We start from the raw sequence: 24640 nt of genomic DNA on the forward strand, positions 1-24640 counted from the left end.
AATCGGGGAAATAGCTGATGTCTGCCATAGGGTTTGGCTTGCCCTCCAGCCTCCGTTCAGATGGGACCACATTCTCATTTCAACTCCTGTAGCCATGAGGAAAGTTTTCTCCTGAGCACGAATAGTTTTATTGCTCCAAACTTTAAAACTCAGGTGGTCCATTTAGCTATGACATTAACACGATTCAATAAACATGAAAATCTTAAAACTGGAAAGGCGCCATTTAAAAAGAGGGTTATTTTTCATGTAAGTTGGGATATTCAGCAGGGCATGACTAAACCGAACACTGACCCGTATTCTTTTATGAGTTACTCGCTTGGAAAGTCCATCTTTATTACAAAAACGCCGGGATGAGGGGGAAAGGACGCGTTGCCGTTCCCCTGCTCAGACGTGGCATGCATCAGCACGGGGTCGTCTGACAGGTCGTCGACTGTGCCATCGACAGGTAGACTGCTATAACGTACAATGCGATTGGTGGATACCTAAGTAACTATCCAGGTGTTGTGGGATGCCAGGTGTCTTCAGAGGACATGTACCCTTTACTTACTGTCTACAAATGTCCATCACCAGTCAGTGATGCACCATAAATGCTGTCTGCCATTGTATTTAAAAGAACCCAATAGTGTGATTACCCCAGTGGCCCCCCAAGTATGTATGCAGTTTGTGCCCCCTCAGTTATGTTTCCCCATGTACTCAGCCGATCGTATATGAGTTCGACCCAGTTCAGTCACAGTCAACACGTTGTGATCATTGTAGTTTCTATCGCCTTGGGGGGGGGGGGGGGGGGCTGGGGGGGATCTGGGGGGGGTGCGACATGACTGCACCCTTCAGAAATGTGTCATCCTGGCACCGGCCCTGATCAAACATCATTTTCTTCACCCCTGTTGTGTAGTTCTGTTGGAGGCTTAAAACAACACAAACCTTCCACCTCAAACCTTCCATTCATTTTTTTTCCATCCTAATGAATAATCTCATATTAGTTTAACCCTTTATTAGAAACATGAACAACTAAATGTGTACAGGTTTTGCCATTAGGTTCTGCTCCCCTGGGGTGGCTCACTGCCATCACATGATTGTGTTTACAGTACTACTAATAACCATATCAACACCACAACATCATTAATAGTTATCCCCAGATTCACACCCGCATGCTAGTGAAATCAGACTTAGTGAGTAACCTGACGATTAAAGAAAATGATTTCACAGCATGAAATCTGATGTTGTGATAGGAGCGATTCCCGGAGTGAGCTGAAACATCGCTGACCAATCACCACTTGGGTTTCCTGTCTGAACTGGCTATGTTCATTGTTAATTCCCGGATATTGTTATTACTATTATCATGGTTATTATTAAAGCATGGTCAATCAGTTGTTATGGTTATTCCTTATCTACCCAGAAAGCCTTTTTTCAAATCTACCTGGTCATGGGGAGAGCCAATGGGGACCAACAGAAATAATTAGCTAGTGAAACCCTTCTGTGAGAGGTAAGGGCTGACTGGAGAAGCCTGACTTGATCAAAAAATTACGGCACAGGTTTTCAAGTCGGGTGTCTACGTTACTGGACTGTCTCTGGCTGTTGCTGTGGTAAGAGCTTATAAAATCTAAATTTCTCCATACGATAATGATCAATCCAGCAAACTGTTGGACATTAATCTTACCTCAGAAGGAAGTAGATATTTTCAACAAGGCTTTTTAGTTGAGAAAAAGACTGCACATAAATGGAACAACAAACCTCTCAGTTTGCCTCCAGATGTCTTGCTTTGAGATGACTAATAGCTTCCCCCTGAATACCGTTGAGGCTGTGTATATATTGCAAACTTGCAAATGTTTTACAATCTACTCAGGATTTACTCATGATTCTAAAAAACCTTCTGAGGGACTTGAGGTACTGTCAAACAAAATCTGAACTGGACAGTTGAACAACGTGTTGGCCATGTTCAGTGACTCTGCCCACTGAGGGGATTCCATGGCAACAGTTGAATGCGGAGTCAGATGTTTCACATAGGTACAGTCAACTGAATGCGAAAGTGTGTCCAAACTTTTGACCTATTACACACAAATGTAGTACTAATGCCTAACCCATAAACTAACACCTAACCTAAGTTTTATACTAAACCTTTTTATGAATTGGGATGGAAAAAATAAGCACACCAGTCACCATTTAGTGATTTAACCACAGTTTGGGGAAGTTCTGTACCCATTATGTAGTTAGTCAGAAACACATTCCACCATTCAGACTTCTTTCCCCTGCAGTAAAAAAAAAAGAAAAAAAAAAAAAAGAAGGTATCTCCAGTGTCTGTTCCCATTTCTCCTGGTATCCATCTTATCTTTCTGGATGGAGGGACATCCATCACTACGCAATTAAATATCACAATTCAATCTGTGTTTTGTCCCTGTGCCCCGAGAAAGATCCTTTATTGTCAATGAGGCTGAGAACAAATGTGTCTCATTCAGACAACAAGAGATATTTCATAAATCATGTCAAGGTAACTTAAACGCATAGCGGCCTACTCCTAAAACGGGTACGCCACAGGTGATCTTCGTTTGATGTTTACCAGGCATTTCCAGCAAAACAGGAAATATAAACCTTGTAGTGAAGTCCATTCTTAGTCTTAAAGGCATAAACTAGATTTTTCAAACTCTAAAATAAGTCTTCCATTAATTAACATCTAGTTCATATTCCCCATTGGGGTATGATTACTTTCATGCTCTTCAAACCTCTAATCAGTCAGTGGTGTCAGGCGAAGAATGATTTCAACAAAAGGTTGCTTACAATGCAGTGTTGCATGAGATGATAGGTGTGGGGAGTTTTACAGAGCTATGGAAGGGAGGGCTCGTATTTGTTTCACACGCGTGAATTGGAAATCTGTTGTTTTCTTCTTTTTTGACTATCCCAGCTCTACCTGAGACACCTTTGGAGAGTAGGATCACCGCCAGGGATGTACCGTTATTGACAATGTCAATGGAGAAACCAGGGTGAAGAGTTCCTGCTCACGGGTGGTTGGAAAGATTTCTGCTAGAATACCGGCTGCTTATTTAATCATACATCTTGTCATTCATTTTTGACAGAAAAGGACCTCAAAAGCAATATTTATTTTTTAAAAGTATTGTAATCAAATCATGTTAGAGCGGATGAGAGACTTACTTACAGGCTGATGAAATAAACCTTACATATCGTCTTTTATTGGCCTTGTGACAATATTGTGCTCCAGATTTACTGCATTTAGACAGTCTTTTACACAGCCATTAGCCTGTGGCATGAAAGGGAAGAGCTTAAGGATCTTGTCCCTCCTCTGTCCTACGCTCTCTGAAACCCACTGGAGGAGAAGGTTAGAGGTGCTTCCAATGGGTTACAAAAAGGACATGAGAAGAGACGAAAGAAGATGCAAGGAGTATGAAACTGAAGTCTTCCCAGTGTGGTTTAAAAGCCAAAGTGAGGATGGGATACGTCAACATAACCCTACATCCCTACGGACCCCTCCTATCTCAACATAACCCTACATCCCTACGAACCCCTCCTATCTCAACATAACCCTACATCCCTACGGACCCCTCCTATCTCAACATAACCCTACATCCCTACGGACCCCTCCTATCTCAACATAACCCTACGTCCCTACGGACCCCTCCTATCTCAACATAACTCTACATCCCTACGGACCCCTCCTATCTCAACATAACCCTACATCCCTACGGACCCCTCCTATCTCAACATAACCCTACATCCCTACGGACCCCTCCTATCTCAACATAACCCTACATCCCTACGGACCCCTCCTATCTCAACATAACCCTACATCCCTACGGACCCCTCCTATCTCAACATAACCCTACATCCCTACGGACCCCTCCTATCTCAACATAACCCTACGTCCCCACGGACCCCTCCTATCTCAACATAACCCTACGTCCCCACGGACCCCTCCGATCTCACCCTTCCTTACACACCCTTTATTCACCCTCCACACCAATCACTCCATCACACCCAGGTTTGAGAGACGCCGGTGCAAATTCAATCAGGACAGGCGAGGGTTAGAGTCGGGGGGGGCGGGGTGGGGGTATGAAAATTAAATTTGGATTTTTTTATCTCATTCTGTGGATGAGAGCCAAGAGGTATCCTCTGCGCCCCTCCCAGCAAGCAAGCGTCTTTCAATTTGCCAGATTAGCGCCCCTAGCCTCCCGTCGCGTTTCAGAACGGAACGACGGAGCACTAGACCCCCCCCCTTGGACTCCCTTGATCCTCGGCCACTCCCAGTTTCCCCAATCTTATTAAGCTAATTAACTCTTTCATCTTCCAATTTCACCGCATCTCATTTCTCCACTATCCAAGTCCCTCCATCAATCCTCTAATCAGGTTCAAGGTAAACCTCCCCATCCGCCGTGTAGGGCCCATGGACGTAATGGAAGCGGAGATTCATTTTCTTGTATTTATTGTTATGAGTGTGACTGGGCAAAGTGATGAATTTTGTTTCCATGGTGATGCGGCCTTAGGTCGTGCCACAGAGTGACATGTGGCCAATGAGGAGGTTTGAAGAATTGTGTATTTCCAATGAGACAGATTTCCAGAGGGCTTTAGAAAAAAATAAGCATCGTAAAAAATAAGGCATCGCTGGCATGTTCCATCAGAGGGTCTGGGAGAACTGTTAGTTAGTAAATCAGGCAGTTCTGTCAAAAGCCAGTTCCAAAAACTGCGGGGAAGATAGAAGCGTTGAACAACACACCTAATGGCATATGAATGCAGTTGGAGTGTGAGAAAAACAAAATCTGATCCACCGCTCGGCTGGAGATGGAAGGAGCGTTTTTAAATAGATGGCCGTACCTCAGTAACACATCCCTTTCCTTGGAATAATACACCAGAGCGCGTCACGCGGTCGGAGAGCTCTAGGCACCCAGGGTTACACAGAGGCCCATTTAGACAACTAATCGATCTATCATTCTGCAGGCCAAATATTGCAGAGTGAAACATGAACTAAGCAGAAGTACAACCCTTTTAATCTTCTCCGCTACTGTTAACGTTAGAATTTTAAACACAGTGAGAACTGCAGTCCACATGAATGATTTTCCTGGAAATCAGTGTAAAGGATGTGTTTTTCTGTATTTTTAGGCTGCGAGTTGCCACTGAGTGTTATGTCTGACCTCCTAACTGAAGTTTAAAGGTCAGAGGGAGTTGCCACCAGCCAATTACCTTCCTTTGACAATTCTGACTAATTACTTACCCAGTAGATTATAATAATATATATAATATAATAATCTACCACACCGACACTGAATGAAGTGGATGTCCAATTGTAACTGAGTCTACTAGCTAAGGATGGTTGACTGCATATATGGGGGATTGAAAGTTGAGGAGAGCGACCGTTTTTTGGGATAGTTCTGACCGACCATCGGCAAAAACACATTTGACAAGCAACGCTGTGTCCTGGAATTCAGAACCAGAACAATAACAAAACCCAAATGGCTTACACCTAATAACAAACGAACAACTGTCAAGATGACTTCTGTGTCGTAAACTGAAGTTAGAAGGTCAGTGTTAGAAATATCACCTACCTCACAAGTATGCAGTTAAATAACGTGTCTAAATGTTTTCCACAACATTGGTCAGAGTGCTGTTGGCTCTTTAATGATGAGCTCATCCTGAGGACAGATTCAGTTCCCAACACCTCATCCACGCCTGTTGCAGAAATCCCTCTAAACACTGAACCGACACCACACCTTAAAACTTGACCACACTCTGACCACACATCATCATGCATTCATTCCCTGACATCCATCATCCATCCATATATCCATCGCTGCATTCATTTATCCATCATCCTTCAATCAGCCATCCATTGACTTATCTGTCATCTTTCCATCATCTGTCAACCATTCATTAATTTATCCATCATCCATCCATTAACCATCCTTTCATTTGTCCGCCATCCATCCAACTGTCATCCATCCACTCGATATACGTCACATTTCCAGTCATCCCGCATCCATTCATCCAACATTCTCGGCTCCAGATCCAGCCACATCTTTTTGTGCTGCCCATCACAATCCCCTGAACAAAATAGAAAGAAAGAAGGGAGAGGGAGAGACAGAGTTTTGGGGTGTGAGACGGAAGGATGAGAGGGAGACAGTCTTGTTAATGACCACTGGAAGAGCAGCTGACAGAAGCCACATTGTCAATAGGGTGTGAAATTCCTGCCTGCCCGGACCTCCGTCTGGGCTTCGTGTGAGAGACGAGTCAGACTGTCTGCCCACAGAATTGGCCCCTTGGGTGTTCCCATCATGCACCAGAGAGCTGAGGTTTATCCGTGGGAGCTGGTGCCCAACCAATCAGCGGCTATACCCTCAGTCATCAGTTATGCTCTCATAGGCCAGTGGAGCACTCAGTGTACCTGATAGCTGTTTAGCACAGTGGTTAACCAAGAATCACAACTGGAATCTGCTGCATCTTTATTAGCTATGACTATAGGGGCAATAAATCGCTTGAGATCTCACACGGGTCACGAAGGCAGCTGTTGAGAAACGTCTTATATCAAATATGCAACTGCATTAATGGAGAGCGTTTGAAATGGTGATAACTGCGTTTCCTCATAATGTGGTAATCGTTGTGGCGTAAGTTTTCAATTGATTTGGAGGATAAGCACTAAAAAGTACTACCATGAAGCGGAAGAAATACAGAGCTGTCGTCTTCAATGAGCAGTTTAATGAACTTTGTATGTCAGAAATCTCACTTGTGAGAAACTCTGCATGTTTAAAGCAAGATATATGCTAACTCATGGCTGCGAAAACTAGCTTCAATGAGCCTGCTGATTAAACCACTTTTGGACTGGGGTCACATTACCCTACCGCGAACTCTGTGACACATTTTGCAATAACAGTTCATTAATTAGTTTGCGTATTACATTGTTGGGAGGTGGGACAGTTTCTCGCCTGGAGCTGGCCATCTTGTCTCAGGCGAATAGACCCCGGCGCGCTGGTGAATCTGTTTGTTTCATCAAGTGTAGAATTCAATTTGTAGATTTCTTTTAATCTAGAGCCCCTTTGCCCCCAGCACTGGGGAGGAGACTGCTGAGACTCCATTTTGGTCTCAGCCTTTTGATGAAATGACGAGGGAGAAAAGGCAGAGAGGTGGTTTGGTGGAGGGAGGGAGGTGTGTGACCTTGGGACCTCACTGGAGTGCCCTGCCAGTGATAACATTCAGCACCTTTGGGAAACCAAAACACACAAACACACACACAGAGAACCCAGGCACGCTGGTAAAAAAAATATAACTGTCACTAACAGATAGACAGTAAAAAATATATATATATAAACTCACATTATCAGCGTTTCTATACCCTGCAATTCACAGTTTTGTAGTGTATTCAGTTCTCATGCTCGTCTTTTGAGTCCTGGTTGTTCCCTGATGGGTTCTGCCTGGCCAGCAGCGAGGGATTGGCTACAAAGGCACAGCATAGCTTTATAGTGCCGTGGTTTCCTCAAGGCGTCCCACTCCCCTGTGAGAACCATTTCAGAGCAAAGCTAGGTGAGAGAAATTGAAGTATTTTTCAAGTGTTGTATCACACACTGTCAATTTACACGCTGTCTCTGAAACAGACTCACACACAGTAAAACACACATGTGCCTACACACACTCTCACAAAGCCAGTGACAGGGTGTTTGAAGAATGCGTTTGGATTCTAAAAGTAGGCAGGTTGGTTTCTACAGAGGTCCAGCTCTGGGTAAGTTATGAAGGCCCATCTTAGCCTGGGTTGGTGGGGTTATCTAGGTTTGGGTGGGTGTGTGGGTTTCACTGGGGCCTGGGTTGGTTTTGGTCCTGAGAGGTGGGTGTGTGGGTTTCACTGGGGCCTGGGTTGGTTTTGGTCCTAAGAGGTGGATGGTGGGTTTGGGCGGGTATGTGCTTTGGTGTGTGGTTTAATGTGGCTGAGTGGGTTTGGGTGGACGGATGTGTGTGTGGTTGTGTTGGGGAGATGAGTATTTGTGCGTGTGGGTGGTTGGGTATTTGTGTGTGTGGGTAGTTGGGTATTTGGGTGTGTGGGTAGTTGGGTATTTGTGTGTGTGGGTAGTTGGGTATTTGGGTGTGTGGGTAGTTGGGTATTTGTGTGTGTGGGTAGTTGGGTATTTGGGTGTGTGGGTAGTTGGGTATTTGGGTGTGTGGGTAGTTGGGTATTTGGGTGAGTGAGCTTTAGGCTTTTCGGCCTGGTTAGGTTTAGGCATACAAGTTTGATTATTGAGGTAAGAGTAAGGGTTAAGGTTGGAGTTAAGACTAGGTACAGGGCTAGAGAATAGGGAACATGAATTTCTAGGACAAGGTCATGTCTGGGGTCTCTGCAAAGATGTACTTGTCTGTCTGTAGATTCACCGTGCTGTCTGTAGACTCACCGTGCTGTCTGTAGACTCACTGTGCTGTCTGTAGACTCACCGTGCTGTCTGTAGATTCACCGTGCTGTCTGTAGATTCACCGTGCTGTCTGTAGACTCACCGTGCTGTCCGTAGACTCACCGTGCTGTCTGTAGACTCACGGTGCTGTCTGTAGATTCACCGTGCTGTCTGTAGACTCACCGTGCTGTCTGTAGACTCAACGTGCTGTCTTTAGACTCACCGTGCTGTCTGTAGACTCACCGTGCTGTCTGTAGATTCACTGTGCTGTCTGTAGATTCACCGTGCTGTCTGTAGATTCACTGTGCTGTCTGTAGATTCACCGTGCTGTCTGTAGACTCACTGTGCTGTCTGTAGACTCACCGTGCTGTCTGTAGACTCACCGTGCTGTCTGTAGACTCACCGTGCTGTCTGTAGACTCACCGTGCTGTCTGTAGATTCACCGTGCTGTCTGTAGACTCACCGTGATAATGACACTGTGAAACAGCCTGTGATGACAGGCTTCCTCTGACTCACATTTGACAACACACCACAACATTAACCTAACCCAGAGTAATCCACCCACATATACCATTACAGAGGATGCCAGACTAAACATGAGGCCAGGTGAGAGTACAACAACAGTGAATCAGGGAATGCATGATGCCAGTATAATAAAGTCCAGCCGACCTCCCCCACTTCTTGAAAAAGTGGTCCGACCCAAGAGGCAGCTGAAATACCAGGTGCTCATTTGGTAAATCCAGGCAACCGTGGTGTTTACATTTCAGCGACTTGAGAGGGGAGAAAGTCCAGATGTCCAGGCGGTGTATGGCAGGTCAGGATCAGTCCGGTCTCCCCAGGTGACAGCACAGGGTGGGGGGAGTTGTGTTTATACATTTTATTATACTGAGGCGGGCAAAAGGTCCTTGCAGAGACATTACATCAATTTGACCTTGGGGGATGTTTCCTTTTGAGGAAAATGTCTCTTTTCTTATATATGTTTAGGGTGCAAGTTCACAAAGGACTCCCACGAGTCACACAATTCTTCCTAGAATCTGGTTTTTGTGGGGAAAAAATACATTTGTATTTTTACATACACATTGAAAAAAAATTGCTATAGCACTTCTGAACATTTAATAGCTACAGACATTTTTGTGGTAAACCAAAAATTGACAAGGTTAGAAATCACGAAAAAATAATTACAGTATTTTCTATATGGAGAAACAAAATATAGGAGTATAGGAGTTTTGAAACCTTTTTTTTTCTATTCGTTTTTTTGGTGGTTTTAAATGCAATTTCTGGTCTTTCAAATGAATGGTTCACCACAGATATTTGTGTACCTATTCAATGTTTTGAAGCTTGATCACTAGCAATGTTCCAATGTTGTTATTGTGTGTGTGTGTGTGTGTGTGTGTGTGTACACACACATGTACTGGACATTACATTGTTTAGAAAGTAAGGCAATAATGATAATCATAATTATTAAATCATTATTATTACTATAATAAAAATAACAAGAAAACCACAGCAAACTATAACAAAAGTAATGAGTGAACAAAATGAATAACATTATTTAGTATTACATCGTTCTTAATATTGCTGAAAAGCCTCAAGGCGTGCCATGACAACCTTAACTGTCCCTGCCTTTCAATTTCTCTCTGTTTTCTTTTCTCTCTCACTCCACCTCTCTAAAATTCAAATCCCGAAGGTTCATTGGCATGGAAGGTTTAACCACATGCCGAGCAAACATATAAACACCTTGCAAATCAATGATGATTCCGTTCTCTCTCTGTCTCGGTCAGAGTCTCTTTCCAATAAATACTTGCAAAGTGAAGGATATTTTTGTCCTCCTTGCTCTAGACTAGTTGCAGGGTGACGTCCTTTGCCGGTCGGGGAAATTATTTGTGAGAAGACAATTTAGTCAAATGAAAACAGGTAATATAAAGGCTGAAGTGTAGGATCTCTGCTGGCATGTCAAGACAGACTGACAGACTGACAGATGTACGCAGCATCTTGCCAGGGCAGGCGTTGCGGACAGTTTGATTGTTTCATTATGTTTCCTATCAATTTGCTCGACCATAAATCTACACTGTCTTGATAAAACATTGCCTGTCAATTTGCTACCCAGCACCTGCTCATAGCAAATCACAGAGACATTTTGGGGACTTCTTGGCACGAAGGCTTTTGGTGTTGACTGTTTATTTCAGTATTACATAAGGGGTTGAGTGTATGTGTTTGTGTTCATGTTTTACTATCCTGGCAGGGTACAAATAAAACAGACAAAGATTGGAAAATCTGTATAATTTGACTTTGTAAATACTATTTCACTGGTCCCCGCAAGGAATTTTATTTATTTTATTTTATTTAATATTTTTTGGTTTAATGGTTATATTTAGGTTAAATGTTTCAATTGGAGTTTGGGTAAGGAGTGAGGGTTAACTTTAGTGTTCAGGTAAAATAGGAGGGAATATTTTTGTGTCACCACAAGGATAGGGATTCCAACGACGTGTGACTTGTGTGTGTGTGTGTTGTGTATGCGTGTGTGTGTGTGTGTGTGTGGCTTGTGTGTGTATGACCACATGTATGTGTATGTTGTGGTTTCTGTGTGGGTTACGTCCTCCAACAGGAATCTTGCCCTTCCCTCTTCAAGGTCTGGCAGTTCCTTGTTGTGGCACGAATCAGTGTGATAAACAATGCATCCATTCAAGCAATGAACTGAACCTCTTCTTCACGCTCACCTTCTAAGCAATGAACTGAACCCCATTTTCACGCTCACCGGCCAAGGCAACACAACACTTAAACTATTTTGATTCAGTAATAAACTCACTTTATACGGCCGTACATGGTGTGCCAGAACAAGCTAGTGTCAGAACAAGCTAGCCAGCGTTTTTTCAAGCAGACTATAATAAAAATGGAAGGGATTATTTATCATAACTAATACAAGACATGCTCTTATATTCATTATTGCTGCTTGTTTCTGAACCCAGACAGGATGATGTGTGGCAACTGTGCCCATAGCAACAGATACATGTTGTAAATCTTGGATATTGATGATGCTGTTGAAAGATATAAGTACAGCCTCTAGCAGAGCTAGTTTCACACCCACACCCAAATATTAATGATACCATCAATGATGACACGGGAGTTGTAGGTACATGTTAGATTTTTTGTCGAGAGTATAGCTTGAGACCATTTGATATGCTCCAGGTTTATCCCAACATACAGTATTTTCACTGTGAACATATATGATAATTTGGCTACTATTTGGGTTGGAAAAGGTTTCCTAAAAATCCCATTTCTACAGGAATTAACATTGGAATATCTCTCGTATCAAGAGTAAATGAACCAGCATTCATGGAAAACCTGTGAACAGGTGGGAAAGTTACAGCATTTTTTGCTAAATTAAATGCTATTCATTAATAAAAAATGTGTTGCGGCTTGTGTCTGGGCTCCTGATGCAACACAGTCAATGCAACAGCAATAAACGCAGTAAATGCAACAGTAATTAACACAGTTAATGCAACAGTGCTGAACACAGTCAATGCGACAGTCCTGAACACTAACACAGTGCACTTCCTGTCTCGTAATGCAACAGTCTGTACTTGTAAAATAACTTCACTTTTACTTAACCTGTGCATTGTTGCTGAACCAACCAATAAGCACTCTCCAATTCCTACAAATCCTGCCTGGTGGGCAAAGATTATAAGAACACACACATGCATGCATGCCCCACACACACACCAATCTATCCAGATGTTTGGCTTGCAGATCAGTCAGTTTATGGGAGGAGTGATAAATATTAGCCTTTCCCAGAGAAGAGGCAGTGTGCTCCTCTCTTTCTGCTCTACCGAGCCACCAGAATATGGTGGATGTGTATCCGGGCCAGGCCTTCTCATTATGGATACACCTGGTTCCAGATATGGGTGGTTTGGTTGTACACAGAGAACGAAAGCAGGGAAACCATGCTGGGAAAGCAGCTCAGCTCAAATTCAAACCATCTGCTTTTCTTCTGGTTGGGTACAATGCTGAGGCTACTGTGCACTTCAGAGGTCCTTCCGAACTGACTTTGATGGCTGCCATCATGCCTTTGACCTAACTAATAACACCAATGTCCAGAAAAATCACATGACACGGTCCAATTCAGTGTCCTTTTTTTATGGTCATAGCCGTTATCCGCCATGATGACTGTGCAGTCACTTTGTAGTGAGGCGGTTCTAATGGACCGATACCCAGCGCAATTCCTTTGATGCGTTTTCTCCTTATGTCATTGAATTCCCACCAGTCTTCTTGAGAAGCTATTTCCCTGGCGGGTTGACAGCGACGTTGACCTACACGGGGGCGACATCAGTGGTGCTGTGTGTAGCTGCTACCATGGTCTCTCAGGGGCAAAAGACTTCAGTGAGATTCCAGCTGGACATAAAGAAGCCACGGGAGGTCCCATGTTGAGGGTTTAAAGGTTGGCCGAGGAGTCTGGGTAAAGGGAAGTGGACTGTGGGGTACAGGCGCTGTTGAAGTTGTGTTTGGACATCGTGAGCCATGTTCTCTCAGACAGTGCACTCAGCAGACTCAATCCATCAAACTGTTATTGGCCCTCCGCCAGTAATTATTCATTGTGTCTTTGATGGAACGCGGGTCGAGGGCCAAACCTGCACGGCAACTGCTTGGAATTTCACCTCAGAAACATTCAATGGTGTCATTTTCTATGGCTATGCTTACTAAGTTGATATGATGGTTCGCCTCCCTTGTCTTACATTGTGTAAAGTAATAGAGTCACGAATGATGGAAACACAGAGGGATATTTATGTATTGAGAAAAGATTGTGTTGGCATGGAGCAAATGTGAGATATTTCAAGCACGGTCAGGGATGTTAACCCGGAGAAATAAATCTGAAAGTATAGGCAGCCGGGCAGGCGTGTCCCTGGAGCAGGGAGGACATCCCACATTGAAAGACTGAGCATTGACAATGCCAACTACACACAACTACGAACCACTACACACAACTGAAGACAACTACACACAACTGGAGGCAACTATAGAGAGCTACACACAGGTGAAGACAACTATAATGAACTACACACAGGTGGAGACAACTACACACAACTACAGACAGCTACACTTAACTAGAGACAACTACACGTACACACAAAAACAGGCACCTTTACACAACTTGAGACAACTGCATAACAACTACAAATGTCTACATATACAGCTCCGGAAAAGATTAAGAGACCACTGCACCTTTTTCTTTCCAAAAAATTTGAAAAGGAAGGTTTTAAGTGAGGAGCAGAAGTGTCCAATTTGCAGCGATCTCTTACTTTTAACCCTTCTGTTCCTCACTCAAAACCCTTTTCGACTTTTTGGGAAAAGGATAGAAAAATGTGCTGTGGTCTCCTATTTTTTTCCGGAGCTAGAACTACGGACAACTACAGACAACTGCACATAACTATGGACAACTACAGACAGAAGCACAGCAGCTCTGCATGGCTTTAATGGAGACAGTCTGTGAGGAGCGCAGTGTCGTCTGGAACTATCCCACCTTCTCAGCTCGTTGACAGACCACACCTGACACTGTTAACATCTGACAGAGAGTCACAGTGGTAGGAGTGTCTTAGAAACAGGGTGAAGTGACCGCTTTGTGTGTGTGTGTGTGTGTGTGTGTGTGTGTGTGTGTGTGTGTGTGTGTGTGTGTGTGTGTGTGCATGCATGTGTTTGAACTTATAGGCCTGTGAGGGCTTTCTCAGGTGGGAGGAGGTGATGGATGTCAGGTGTGGTGTTGCCGTACATGTGTCTTATGTAGTAGAATCGCACAGCTCTCCTGGGTTGGGTGTGGTCAGCCAGCGTACTGACGGGGCAGGGCCTTTAGCTCTAGTAGCTTTTGGGGTGCCCAGAAATGAGGTGCTGATTTACAGTGGAGTCTAGCCTGGCCGCTGGGGGAGTCCTGGGGATAAGACACCCCCCTCTGGAATTCTGTCTCAAAGCCCCTCTGAGATTCTCCAGAAACAACCAACCCCTGCTGCAGCATGTCCCCCTTCTATACACCCCCACCCCCCAACACCCCCCAACACGCAGACACACACACACAAGCCCAACTGAGCCCCTCCTCGTGTTCAGAGAAGAAAACGATCCGCTCGCGTCCGTGTCGTATTAGTGCTGCTATTACACAGTGCAGACTGACGTTGAGAGGGGAAAGGCCAGTCTGGAGCAGCAGGAGTTCTTGGACTGCAAGGGAAGGTATGAGGGAGATAGACTGGAGGGAGAGGGGAGGTGTGAGGGGAGGTATGAGGGAGATAGACTGGAGGGAGAGGGGAGGAGAGAGAGGGGAGGTATGAGGGAGATTGACTGGAGGGAGAGGGGAGGTGTGAGGGGAGGTATGAGGGAGATAGACTGGAGGGAGAGGGGAGGAGAGAGAGGGGAGGTATGAGGGAGATTGACTGGAGGGAGAGGGGAGGTATGAGGACAATAGACTGAAGGGAGAGGGGAGGTGTGAGGGAGAGGGGAGGTGTGAGGGGAACAGACTGGAGGGAGAGGTGAGGAGGGAGAGGGGAGGTATGAGGGCAACAGACAGGAAGGAGATGGGAGGTATGAGGACAACAGACTAGAGGGAGGGGGAGGTCTGAGGATAACAGACTGGAGGGAGAGGGGAGGTATGAGGACAACAGACTGGGGGGAGAGGGGAGGTATGAGGACAACAGACTGGGGGGAGGAGGGTGGTATGAGTGCAACAGACTGGGGGGAGAGGGGAGGTATGAGGACAACAGACTGGAGGGAGGGTTTCCATGGTTTGGGGGGAGAGTGTAAGCTTGAGATATTTCCATATGGCAATAAAATGTCTGCCACTTTACTTATTGAATTTCTAATGCAGACCAGGTGCAGGGTGGGGGGGTCTCAGCGCAGTCACCGGGTGCAAGGGGGGGGGGGGTCTCAGCGGAGTCACTCTGCAGACCCCTCTGTGAACGGGGAACGGTTTCAGAGGCTAATCTCGCCGCTTTACAAAAAACAGACGCTTTGAAAGAAACAATTATATAATACTATATATCGTTTCACTGTTGCCATTCATAGCCGAGAACACTCAGAGTCAAAGTGGACCCAAATAACAACATGTACCATTAAAAAAAGCTAGAAAAACAAACCTGACTATAAAAGTTTTCGTAAAAACCGACCAAAGTTGTAAAGTACAGGGCGACCGATTTATTAAGTTGGACTTTCCATTCCTACAAACAGGCCTCTTGAGAAAGGCTTTATACCCAACCCGTATTTATGGTTTAAATTCTTTTTTTTTACCTCAACAAGAATTTGAGTTCAAACCTCCCCAGTAAGAATTGTAATCCCCGTTTTCAGGGACAGAGTGGTCTGGGACTCTGCTGCCTGTTTTCAGGGACAAAGTGGCCAGAGACTCTGCTGCCTGTTTTCAGGGACAGAGTGGCCCCGAGACTCTGCTGCCTGTTTTCAGGGACAGAGTGGCCCCGAGACTCTGCTGCCTGTTTTCAGGGACAGAGTGGCCCCGAGACTCTGCTGCCTGTTTTCAGGGACAGTGGCCCAGAGCCTCTGCTGCCTGTTTTCAGAGACAGAGTGGCCCAGAGACTCTGCTGCCTGTTTTCAGAGACAGTGGCCCAGAGACTCTGCTGCCTGTTTTCAGGGACAGAGTGGCTCTGAACTTCTAGAGGATTCCATTAGGAGTACAACAGGCTTGCACTTTTATGACCTCCTTAACATCAGGCTATGCTTTTAAAGAGCCCACTAACACCCAACATCTCTCTCTCTCTGGTTCCTGTAGTAACCATCCCCCCCTCTAATTTCTTAGTGCTACCCCCTACCCAACCCCGTTTGAGATGTAAAAATGAACAACACAGGTGGGCGTGGGGAACCTCAAGGCCAGCAATGTGGTTTGGGCTACAACCAGAGACAATCTCCAAAAGCCGCTACAGATCCTCTTACTCAAGTCCTCAGCAGTTAGAATCTGATTTTCTCTCAGAGACTGACATTTATTGGAAGTAATTGTTGAATTTTGAACAGGCACATATGATCAGTGTAGACATAGTGGTCCTAATTGTTTGGTTGTCAGCAGATATGTCCACTGGTCATAGTAGATCGCAGATCAGATGCAATTTCTCATACTGTGAACATTTGAACACTTTCATCATTTAGCAGGCACTGTTATCCTGACTGACTTACATGAGGTAAAGTGCCTTGCTTAAGGGCACAACCACAGCTTAATGTGGTTTTCTTTATGTCCAGACCTCTTCATTACAAAAGGAACACAACCTGGACACATATATCGTGTACATCCAGTGGGCCTTTCTTAAACAACATGATCCATCGGCCCTCAGGGTAGTGGTCAAGAGTGTTGTTGGGCCGATGGATGAAAGATTGCAGGATATCCATTCCCTGAGCCCACAAGATGAAAACCCCTGGTGTTCTGTCCCAGGACTGTGTTTATTCCAGTTGTTCTCCATTACGTCTAAAAAATCTCATCCCGACATAACAGACTGACCGTGTTTGCATCAGTATTTTCAACATTTCCATGGTCACATTGGGCCTAGACACTAACACTGGACTGTGGCTATAGTACTAATACTAATACTCAACAAAGTACAGAGGAAGATGACACAATGAACAAGAAAGAACGCCAATAGCAACAGAAAATACATATTTATTTTGCATTAAACCAGTGATAAAACAGTTAAGTGTTTTTTGTCTTCATTTCTCAGAGAAATTTTTTGGTCAATCATGGCAGGGTAGAGTATATGTACATCATGTGTGTTTCTTAAGTTCATAGTATTCCTAGATGCCTCTAACACTGTGCTCCATCTCTGCCATGAGAAGATCGCTGACCTGGTTGGACGTTGACAGGAAGGTGTAAAAGGTTTTAAAACAGTAAGGTGTAAAAAGGTTTGCCCTGTGCGCTCCAAGGGACTACATCAATTATAGATCAGAAGAAAACACAGAGGACAAAGAGCAAGTGTTGTGTTTTCCTCGTTGTCATTTTGATCCCAGATAGTCCAGTCTTTACAAATGTGGCGCTCCTAAAGTGGGAGAGGGAGGGAAGGAGAGGAGAAAGACAGGGCGAAAGGGAAGAGAGAAAGGAGGCCAGAGGGGAAGAGGGAGTGAGACAGATTATACTTCATAAAACAAGATTACTCACTGGTAATGTAAATGCAATGACTAACTAAAACTGAAAACATCTCTCCGTGGAGAACATAATAAAGCGTCTGACCAAAGAGATTGTCTAACCTTATATTTGCGGATAGACTTGGGTATCGTGTTGATATTAAACTTCAGCATTCGTAAATTGCTATTGTTTATGTTTGTCGGTATGACCATTGGAATATAGATTATACTGTATGTCCACAATATTTATAAAATGAGTGGTTTGAAATCTGAATGCTGATTGACTAAAAGCACTGGTTCATGGGACAGTTACAGTATATCATGGGTATGACATCACATTACTTTTTACTTGGTCAGTTATGTTGGTTACCAGTTAACAATAGCAATAAGGCATCTACAGGAGGTTTGTGTGTCATTGCCAATATACCAGGACTCGGAGTATACAGGCATCTTGATAACAAAAGCTTTTACCCATGGTATACTGGCCATATACCATACTCCCTGCTGTATTGCACAATGTGAAGAAAAAAAATTGTTTAAAAAAATGCCGCCCTGAATGAGGACACATAGGCACTAGCCACACCGTTAAATAGGAAACAACTGGACAATACAAAGGAAACTCAAGTTTAGAATTGACCAAAACAATGACTAAAGTGACTAACCTACTACAAATAAGACTGCACTGTTTGTTTCACCACAAAGCTCAATACAAACGTCAACTCTGTGATCTCTTATGAAATGAAATCGACTGAACAGTATTGCATTCAGCAAAAGCACTAAGCTCTAACATCATCTGGCGTACAGAACTGTCAGCTGAGTCAGATGCAGTTCGTCGAGCTATTCTTAACTGCCGGCTGATGTGTGACTGCGGGGACACCTTAAGATGGGTGAGTGACCCGGATATTTCGAGTGCTTAACCCCTGAGTGCCAACAAAAATACGAGGGGATAACAAACACTGCAGACTGCCCCGCCACCGACTGCCCGGACAACAACACTCCCCCGACTTTCATCTTCAACCCCGGCCCCTACAGGAAATCACAGTCAAGCGCGAGCGGTGGCCTGTCTGGCCAAGAGGCCTTTCAAGACACGCCGAATGGGAATGTACCAGTTGATTTCTTTAAATCACGTGTTGGTTTACTACTAAACACGAGATTAATTAAGATACACTATTACATTGTACTGGGTTGAAGCTGTAAAATAGACGAGAGGGCAAGCATATTGCCGCAAACAATAGTAAAATGCATTTTATTTACATGTCGGCTATTTAGGGAATTGATTTAAAGTATTGATTGGCAGAGTCGTCAAAAACATAAGTCATTATGGCCTGTTTTATGTTTTATGTACTCCCTCTTTATTCCGTTTTTATAAAATTGTCCAAACAGGCAAATGTGCTTCAAATTTATTGAAATTATTTTTAAAAATATATAACCATTGTGGTCATGCAAAGAGCTTACATCAAAGAAATAATGTGCTATCATGGTAATATATGGAAGAGCCTGATTAGTATGTCTTGGGAAGGAAACGTTGTGAAAAACAAATGTTTTAAATAACATTTAAAAAGTGCCACAATTAACCTTGTGTCCGTCTCTTCCATTCGTGTCTTCTTTTGCCTAGTGACACTGGGCCTTTACCCAGAACCCGTGCTCAGCGAGCTCAAGAGAGAGGGATCCCTAGAAGAAGGAGCAAAGCCCGGGGCGGGAGCCAAGGTTTGGTTCGGAAAAGGAAGCCATTCAACTCTCTCCTGAAGTCATCACAAAAATATTTAAACAAAACATACACATTTTAGCAGGGCTAAGTAGCATAGGCCTATCTCAGTTCGGTGGTCGCTTTCGTTATGACATCCTACAGACTCACGTTTATTAAAATAAATAAACAACTTGGTCTATTAATTTTTTTATTTCATTCCTTTGGTCCATATAATATGTAGCATTTTAATGTTATATATTAGGTATTAAAATAATTATTAAAAAGTAAGCCAGACATATGATTAGGCGACGTATAGCTACAAATAACCGTAAAAGCTGATCAAAAAACAGCAACCAACCTAATCGGCATGATTATCTTGTTTACCTAGATTTAGTTAAATTTTCCAGAAACTTATCATGTTGTAGGGCCATGGGAAAAAGTGACATTAACTATAGTGTGCATAACTTTAGAACACAACCAAACTAGTATTTTCTAAAAAGCTTTATCGAAATCAAAATTACAATTAGATTTAATTTACAGAAGCTACTTTTCAACACTTGATTGACACATGAACAAAGTAATGCTTGCATTTTATGCATTTAGGTACCACTCAAAGTTTTGTATTTCATAACAATTAACCCATTTTTTAAAACAATTAAATATTGAAATATATATATTGTTTCCACCTCAAAGCTCACAATTCGCATCTGCATGTAGATGTTGGTCTAACTTTGCCTCCCCATATTCACCTCTGTTAAGCAATACAATGGATGTAAACTATAACATTAAGTCGATGGGTAAGAAAGGATTATCTTTACATATGCTCTGTTCTTAAACTTTCCAGAGAAAGAAAAACCCTTTCTCCCGGTCTATTGAGGAAGACCAAAACTTTCCGTATGTCCATTTAATTGACTGCTCTACAAAAGCGCATAATATATGCCAATTAAGGACGTGGGGGACAGAAATAGAAGTTATGGAAGAGGATTTAACTACTGTAAATGTAACCACATTATAGTTTGTTAACTTTTAGACGCCTCCATATCTATTCTACAAGCTATTTCAGCAGAACCAGTGCTTTCACGCTTTGACACTTGCGCGAGAAATGCACAGCGGTTGTTTTCTATTATTAAAATATCAAACTTTGTGTTATAATTCGTAGATTAGAATGGGTACTTCGACAAAATTGAAATTCCAAGATAAAATCTTTACACTGGAGAAGTAATAGGCTATGCGCTGTCATACTTACAGATATTTCCAACGTGTTGGGTGGGCTTTGGAATTTCGATAATAAACAGCGTCCATTGAAAATAAATATTTGTCTTTTAGACACATAATTACTGGAATCGATGGGGAAAAAATATTGTATCAAAATACAAACCCGCTGCAACTCCGTCGTTTTGCTATATGTGTAGCAATGGAATATGAGTGTCCCGCAGGGGGGCGCTCTGCCCCCGCTGAAATCGCTGTGTCCATGCCTGGTCTGGGCTTCCCGAGAAAGGCAGTGGCCCTGAAGCAGCGGCTTTCCAAGCTAGTTGCGGGGGTGTGACCGTATGAGAGACTGACAGCTGCTTTGACCGTAACTCCTCCCATACCCCGCGGTCTCTCTGTTTCACCCGTTCTCTTGTGCCTGCACAACCGTTCTTCATTCCAATGCACACACCGAGCGGAGCATAAGCTTCCTGCAGCCGCGCAGATAATTCGCTCAGGGATTTACTAGAATATATAAACCAACACGATTGTTTCGGGAATAGCACTTGATCATGTATGTATGTGAGAACATGCGTAACTGGACTACATTATGGTATTGATACCAGAATTGCGGAGCTATCAAACGTCTTGACTACAGAAAAGACTTTGGATTTTTCCCCACGGACCCTGTGAAGCGGACATACATTTTCCGGCGATTCTATAACAAGAAATATCATCGGGGATATTTACCGAACGGTGATTGACCGTGGTTGGGAACGGGGCAACTTCTCTTCGATCGATTGCCTAATGCCGACTGGTCTATTGGTCGGACGACTTTTGCCCGTTCCCAATTCTCTGGCATAAATCCATTGGAAACGCATCGAACAAGGAGAGGGTTCCTAGATTGCCCGTAGCTTCTAATACCTCTCTCATTCTGATATTTCTCTTATTTTTACTTTTAGTTTTATGGAGGTATCTCTGGGTTAGGGTACTGGACGCTGTTGAACTGGGTGCGTGGACGTCGGGTTGTATTCCCCTCTCGCCTGGGTTCATTTTAATGTCCGAGTTGACTGCTTTATGACAATGGATTACTTGCTGGTTTTATGCAGTCTCTTGCTGCCCGTGGCGTCAGCTGTTGAAGGTAAGTCACATTTATATTTTAGCAGGTTTGTGTCTAGGCTTTTGGGTGTTGGATTTGCGCTGAGACACCGATCGCCCAGGGTTTTACGCCGAAGCGCTCATGATGTCCGTCAATGAGCTAGAGCAGTGCGCACTGAAAGCCAAAGCGGAGTTATACAAGTTGACCCATCAAACTATAACTCTGTTGTTCCTATTTCACGCTTCACATTACATTATTATAATTCATCAGGCTTTGAGAGTGCATTTTGATATACGTCGACTACGGTAGGCTATATTAGGCTACCTCGCTCGCTCCCACCGATGGGTTTGCGCTACAGCACAAAACCTCAAATGCGATGTCGTTACTGATTTTCAATACACCTTTGTTATGCACACCAGTCATTTCCTTTCAAGTATAGTTGTGTATTCTTCTCTTTAAGATCATTCATTATCATTGATGCTAGCCTTTTCATCCTCGCCCTAAGGAAATTAGCGCAACACAACTGTCTCTATGGGGAGTCTGAGCTCTTTACGTAGGCCTAGGCTGTTGCAGCTCCCGGGATAGGCCTATGCAGCGCAGTTGATGATCCAGTCCCTACTTTGCCTTAAGTCAGCGTCTCGTATTTTGCAAGGTTCTCTATTTACCTATTATTCTGGATCAGTTTGTCAAAAAGTCTATTCAATACTTTCTAAGCAGTTCCGTTTGCAACTATTATAATTAAGGTGTAAATTAAACTGCATTTTCTTTAATTAAGTGTATGTAAATTACCATAATTTGTACTTATACATTATACGTGTATTCGTTAATATTAAGATATATTTGATATATTATTGCATTTTAATGTAATTAAGATAACTTTTGAAAACGAAAAGCATTGCATTGTCTTACCGCAAGCTATTGCGTTTTTACGTGTTGGCTATTCGGAAAGAAGAGTTAATGTACGGTGAGGATAGGGTACTCTCCGTTGTTGTCAGCGTTAATTTCAGACGTGATTTGCATGAGAGAATCCTCGGTTTTATTAAATTAATAATGAATGATTTGCTCCACATCTCCAGTGCAGCTCATCAAAACAAAAGCCAATTCTTCCGTATAAACGTATTTATTGGTACGTTCTTATATTACGTTTTATGTTTGGCATGGAACTTCAGTTGCAATCCGGTTGAATGGGCCTACGGGTTTATCGCTATTGGAGAAAGGAAAATTGTAGACTACCCGGCTGTCTTGTGTTATTGTAGCCACTAGAAAGTAGGACAGTGTGCCACTGTTTCAGTAAATTCACTCTCTCCGATTTCTTGTCGGTTTTCACAAATTGACAATACATATAAATCTGTTCCGAGATATGCTTTGCGCGGGTTTTAACTTCGATTAATTAAATAAACAGATAATGGTGTTCAAGGTTTCATGATAATTGGGCACATCTAATGAGGAGACGTAATCCAATTTCAGATGATACGTTAAATTATATATGTTTTGTGTAATTATAACGCAATAAGACCATGTGTAGACTGTTTATAATACAGTGTTGTTTTCATGGTCCTTAAACTGAATTGAAGTGGAACAGGCTATGGCACCATACTGTTGGCTTACGGCTTATCTGATAACCTTAGTGGTTTCATTGGTGCCCACTATCAGACTTGATAAGGGAGGGCGAGCAGTGTGTAAATGGGACACTTGGAGCGTACTGAAAACTAAAAAGTAAAATGTTCCCATTTAGCTATTTGTCCAATTTTCACAATACTCGTACTATATGTAGGCCTACCTCGTCCATAGAAAGACAAAGAAGCTTAGGAAGTGGTATGTTGACTGAAACGCACACATTCACATACAGCCTGTGTACGAGGCCTGCTGTTGCAGTGATTGTATGTTGCATGCATGATAGGCCTAGTGGGAGGCCCTTGTTTTGAGTGGTGTCACTGTATTGCGGAACCGAAATTCTAGGTGCAGCTTTGGTCTGAAGTTGATGTATTTCGTTAGGACAATCTATTTCCACCATAAGTGATGCCATTAATTTCCCTTTGCTGACCTGGTTCGGGCCCGAGCTAAGCTTTTAATATGGCCAGGTGATTTACGACATGCGCGGAGACTTCTCTGAGAGGGACCCTATAGTTTATGGTGATTTCGAGAGAGGCGAGCGGGTGCACCCGGGACAATGCACGACCTCGTCGTGCGCCTGTTCTGACCAGGAGCTATAAACGAGAGAATGCCCATATTTTATCAACGTTACAACCACTACTGACAAGAAACATGTAAAAAAAAGTTGCACTAAATGATTTTGTAAAATTGTTTATTGAGACTATAGGCTAGCCTGTTTAAAATAAGACAGGTTTTGCATTATTGTGAGAATACAATGATTTTGGTTGACTGCGTGTCCATGTTTATGATTTCATGGAACATTAAATTTTTTTTTTTTTTTAACATTTAACACCTTAGACACAAGCTATTATGTGGGCCAGTATTGAATAAATGAACTGGTCCCAAATGTCATAGCGTGACCACATACAGTTTAAGCTTAGCATTGCTTAGCACACAAGACAAGGTTTTACTGGCAATGGTGTTGTTGTTGTTGGGGGTTTTTAACTCAAACGTGAAAGTAATTGGAATTACAAAGATTCGTGTGCGTGTATTCAAAAACAAAAGCATAGATAAACGAGGCTATCGTTCGCTAAGTGGACCTTCTATTCAGGCCTATATGCAAACAATTTTCCAGTAGGTTACTATGAAGTATCCTCGATTTATAACCGTCAAAACAAATATTATTCTAGAGATATTCAGCATATGTGCGGTGTATAGTTGGCTGTAAAATGGTATTGCCTACCTACTTAATTTTGTTTATAGTATCCCAGACAGAAATGTTGAAAAACCTACTTGAATCTCATTTTACAAAGGCCTCATGAGGCCTGTACGTGTCTCTAGATAAAGAGGCCAACGAGCGGGAGATGTTTGGATCAGTCTCTTTGCCTATCGGTCAAATAAATGGTCCTAAATATATTTCAGTAGCCTACACTGGGGGATTAGATAATCTTTCTCTTTTGCAAATGATGTTTATGATGGAGGTAGAGGCTGATATGCAAGCTGTGTGCACAGAACAACATATAGCCACCACGGTTTGCAGCCAGACAAGATAGAAAAACCGCGTTTGCCCAACTTCGACGCAAATGTCCCAACCGTTACATTGTACGGCCTTTCGAG

General features: G+C 43.2%; 1 protein-coding gene and 1 long non-coding RNA gene across 12 annotated transcripts in view; one reads left to right on the plus strand and one right to left on the minus strand.

Moving 5' to 3' along the window:
- Nucleotides 1-17018: 17018 nt before the first annotated feature.
- Nucleotides 17019-20627, minus strand: LOC105025633. 2 transcript variants are annotated; one of them, XR_829148.3, is made up of 3 exons: nucleotides 20390-20627; nucleotides 19032-19127; nucleotides 17019-17371 (listed from the first exon to the last, which is right to left on the minus strand). It is a non-coding gene; the product is annotated as an uncharacterized LOC105025633 (long non-coding RNA). The 2 variants fall into 2 exon arrangements; XR_002197062.2 differs by having other exon boundaries at nucleotides 19032-19198.
- A 162-nt stretch (nucleotides 20628-20789) lies between these two features.
- LOC105025634 (ephrin type-B receptor 3) overlaps nucleotides 20790-24640 on the plus strand; it is a 56994-nt gene continuing 53143 nt past the window's right edge. For all 10 annotated transcript variants that reach the window (XM_010896439.3, XM_034293677.1, XM_010896442.3 and 7 more), the window contains exon 1: nucleotides 20790-21472. In XM_010896439.3, coding sequence (XP_010894741.2) covers nucleotides 21409-21472 — 64 coding nt within the window. In that variant the 5' untranslated portion in view covers nucleotides 20790-21408. The remainder of the gene's footprint in view (nucleotides 21473-24640) is intronic.

This window comes from Esox lucius, chromosome 8 (assembly GCF_011004845.1).
Source record: "Esox lucius isolate fEsoLuc1 chromosome 8, fEsoLuc1.pri, whole genome shotgun sequence".
NCBI lineage: Eukaryota > Metazoa > Chordata > Actinopteri > Esociformes > Esocidae > Esox > Esox lucius.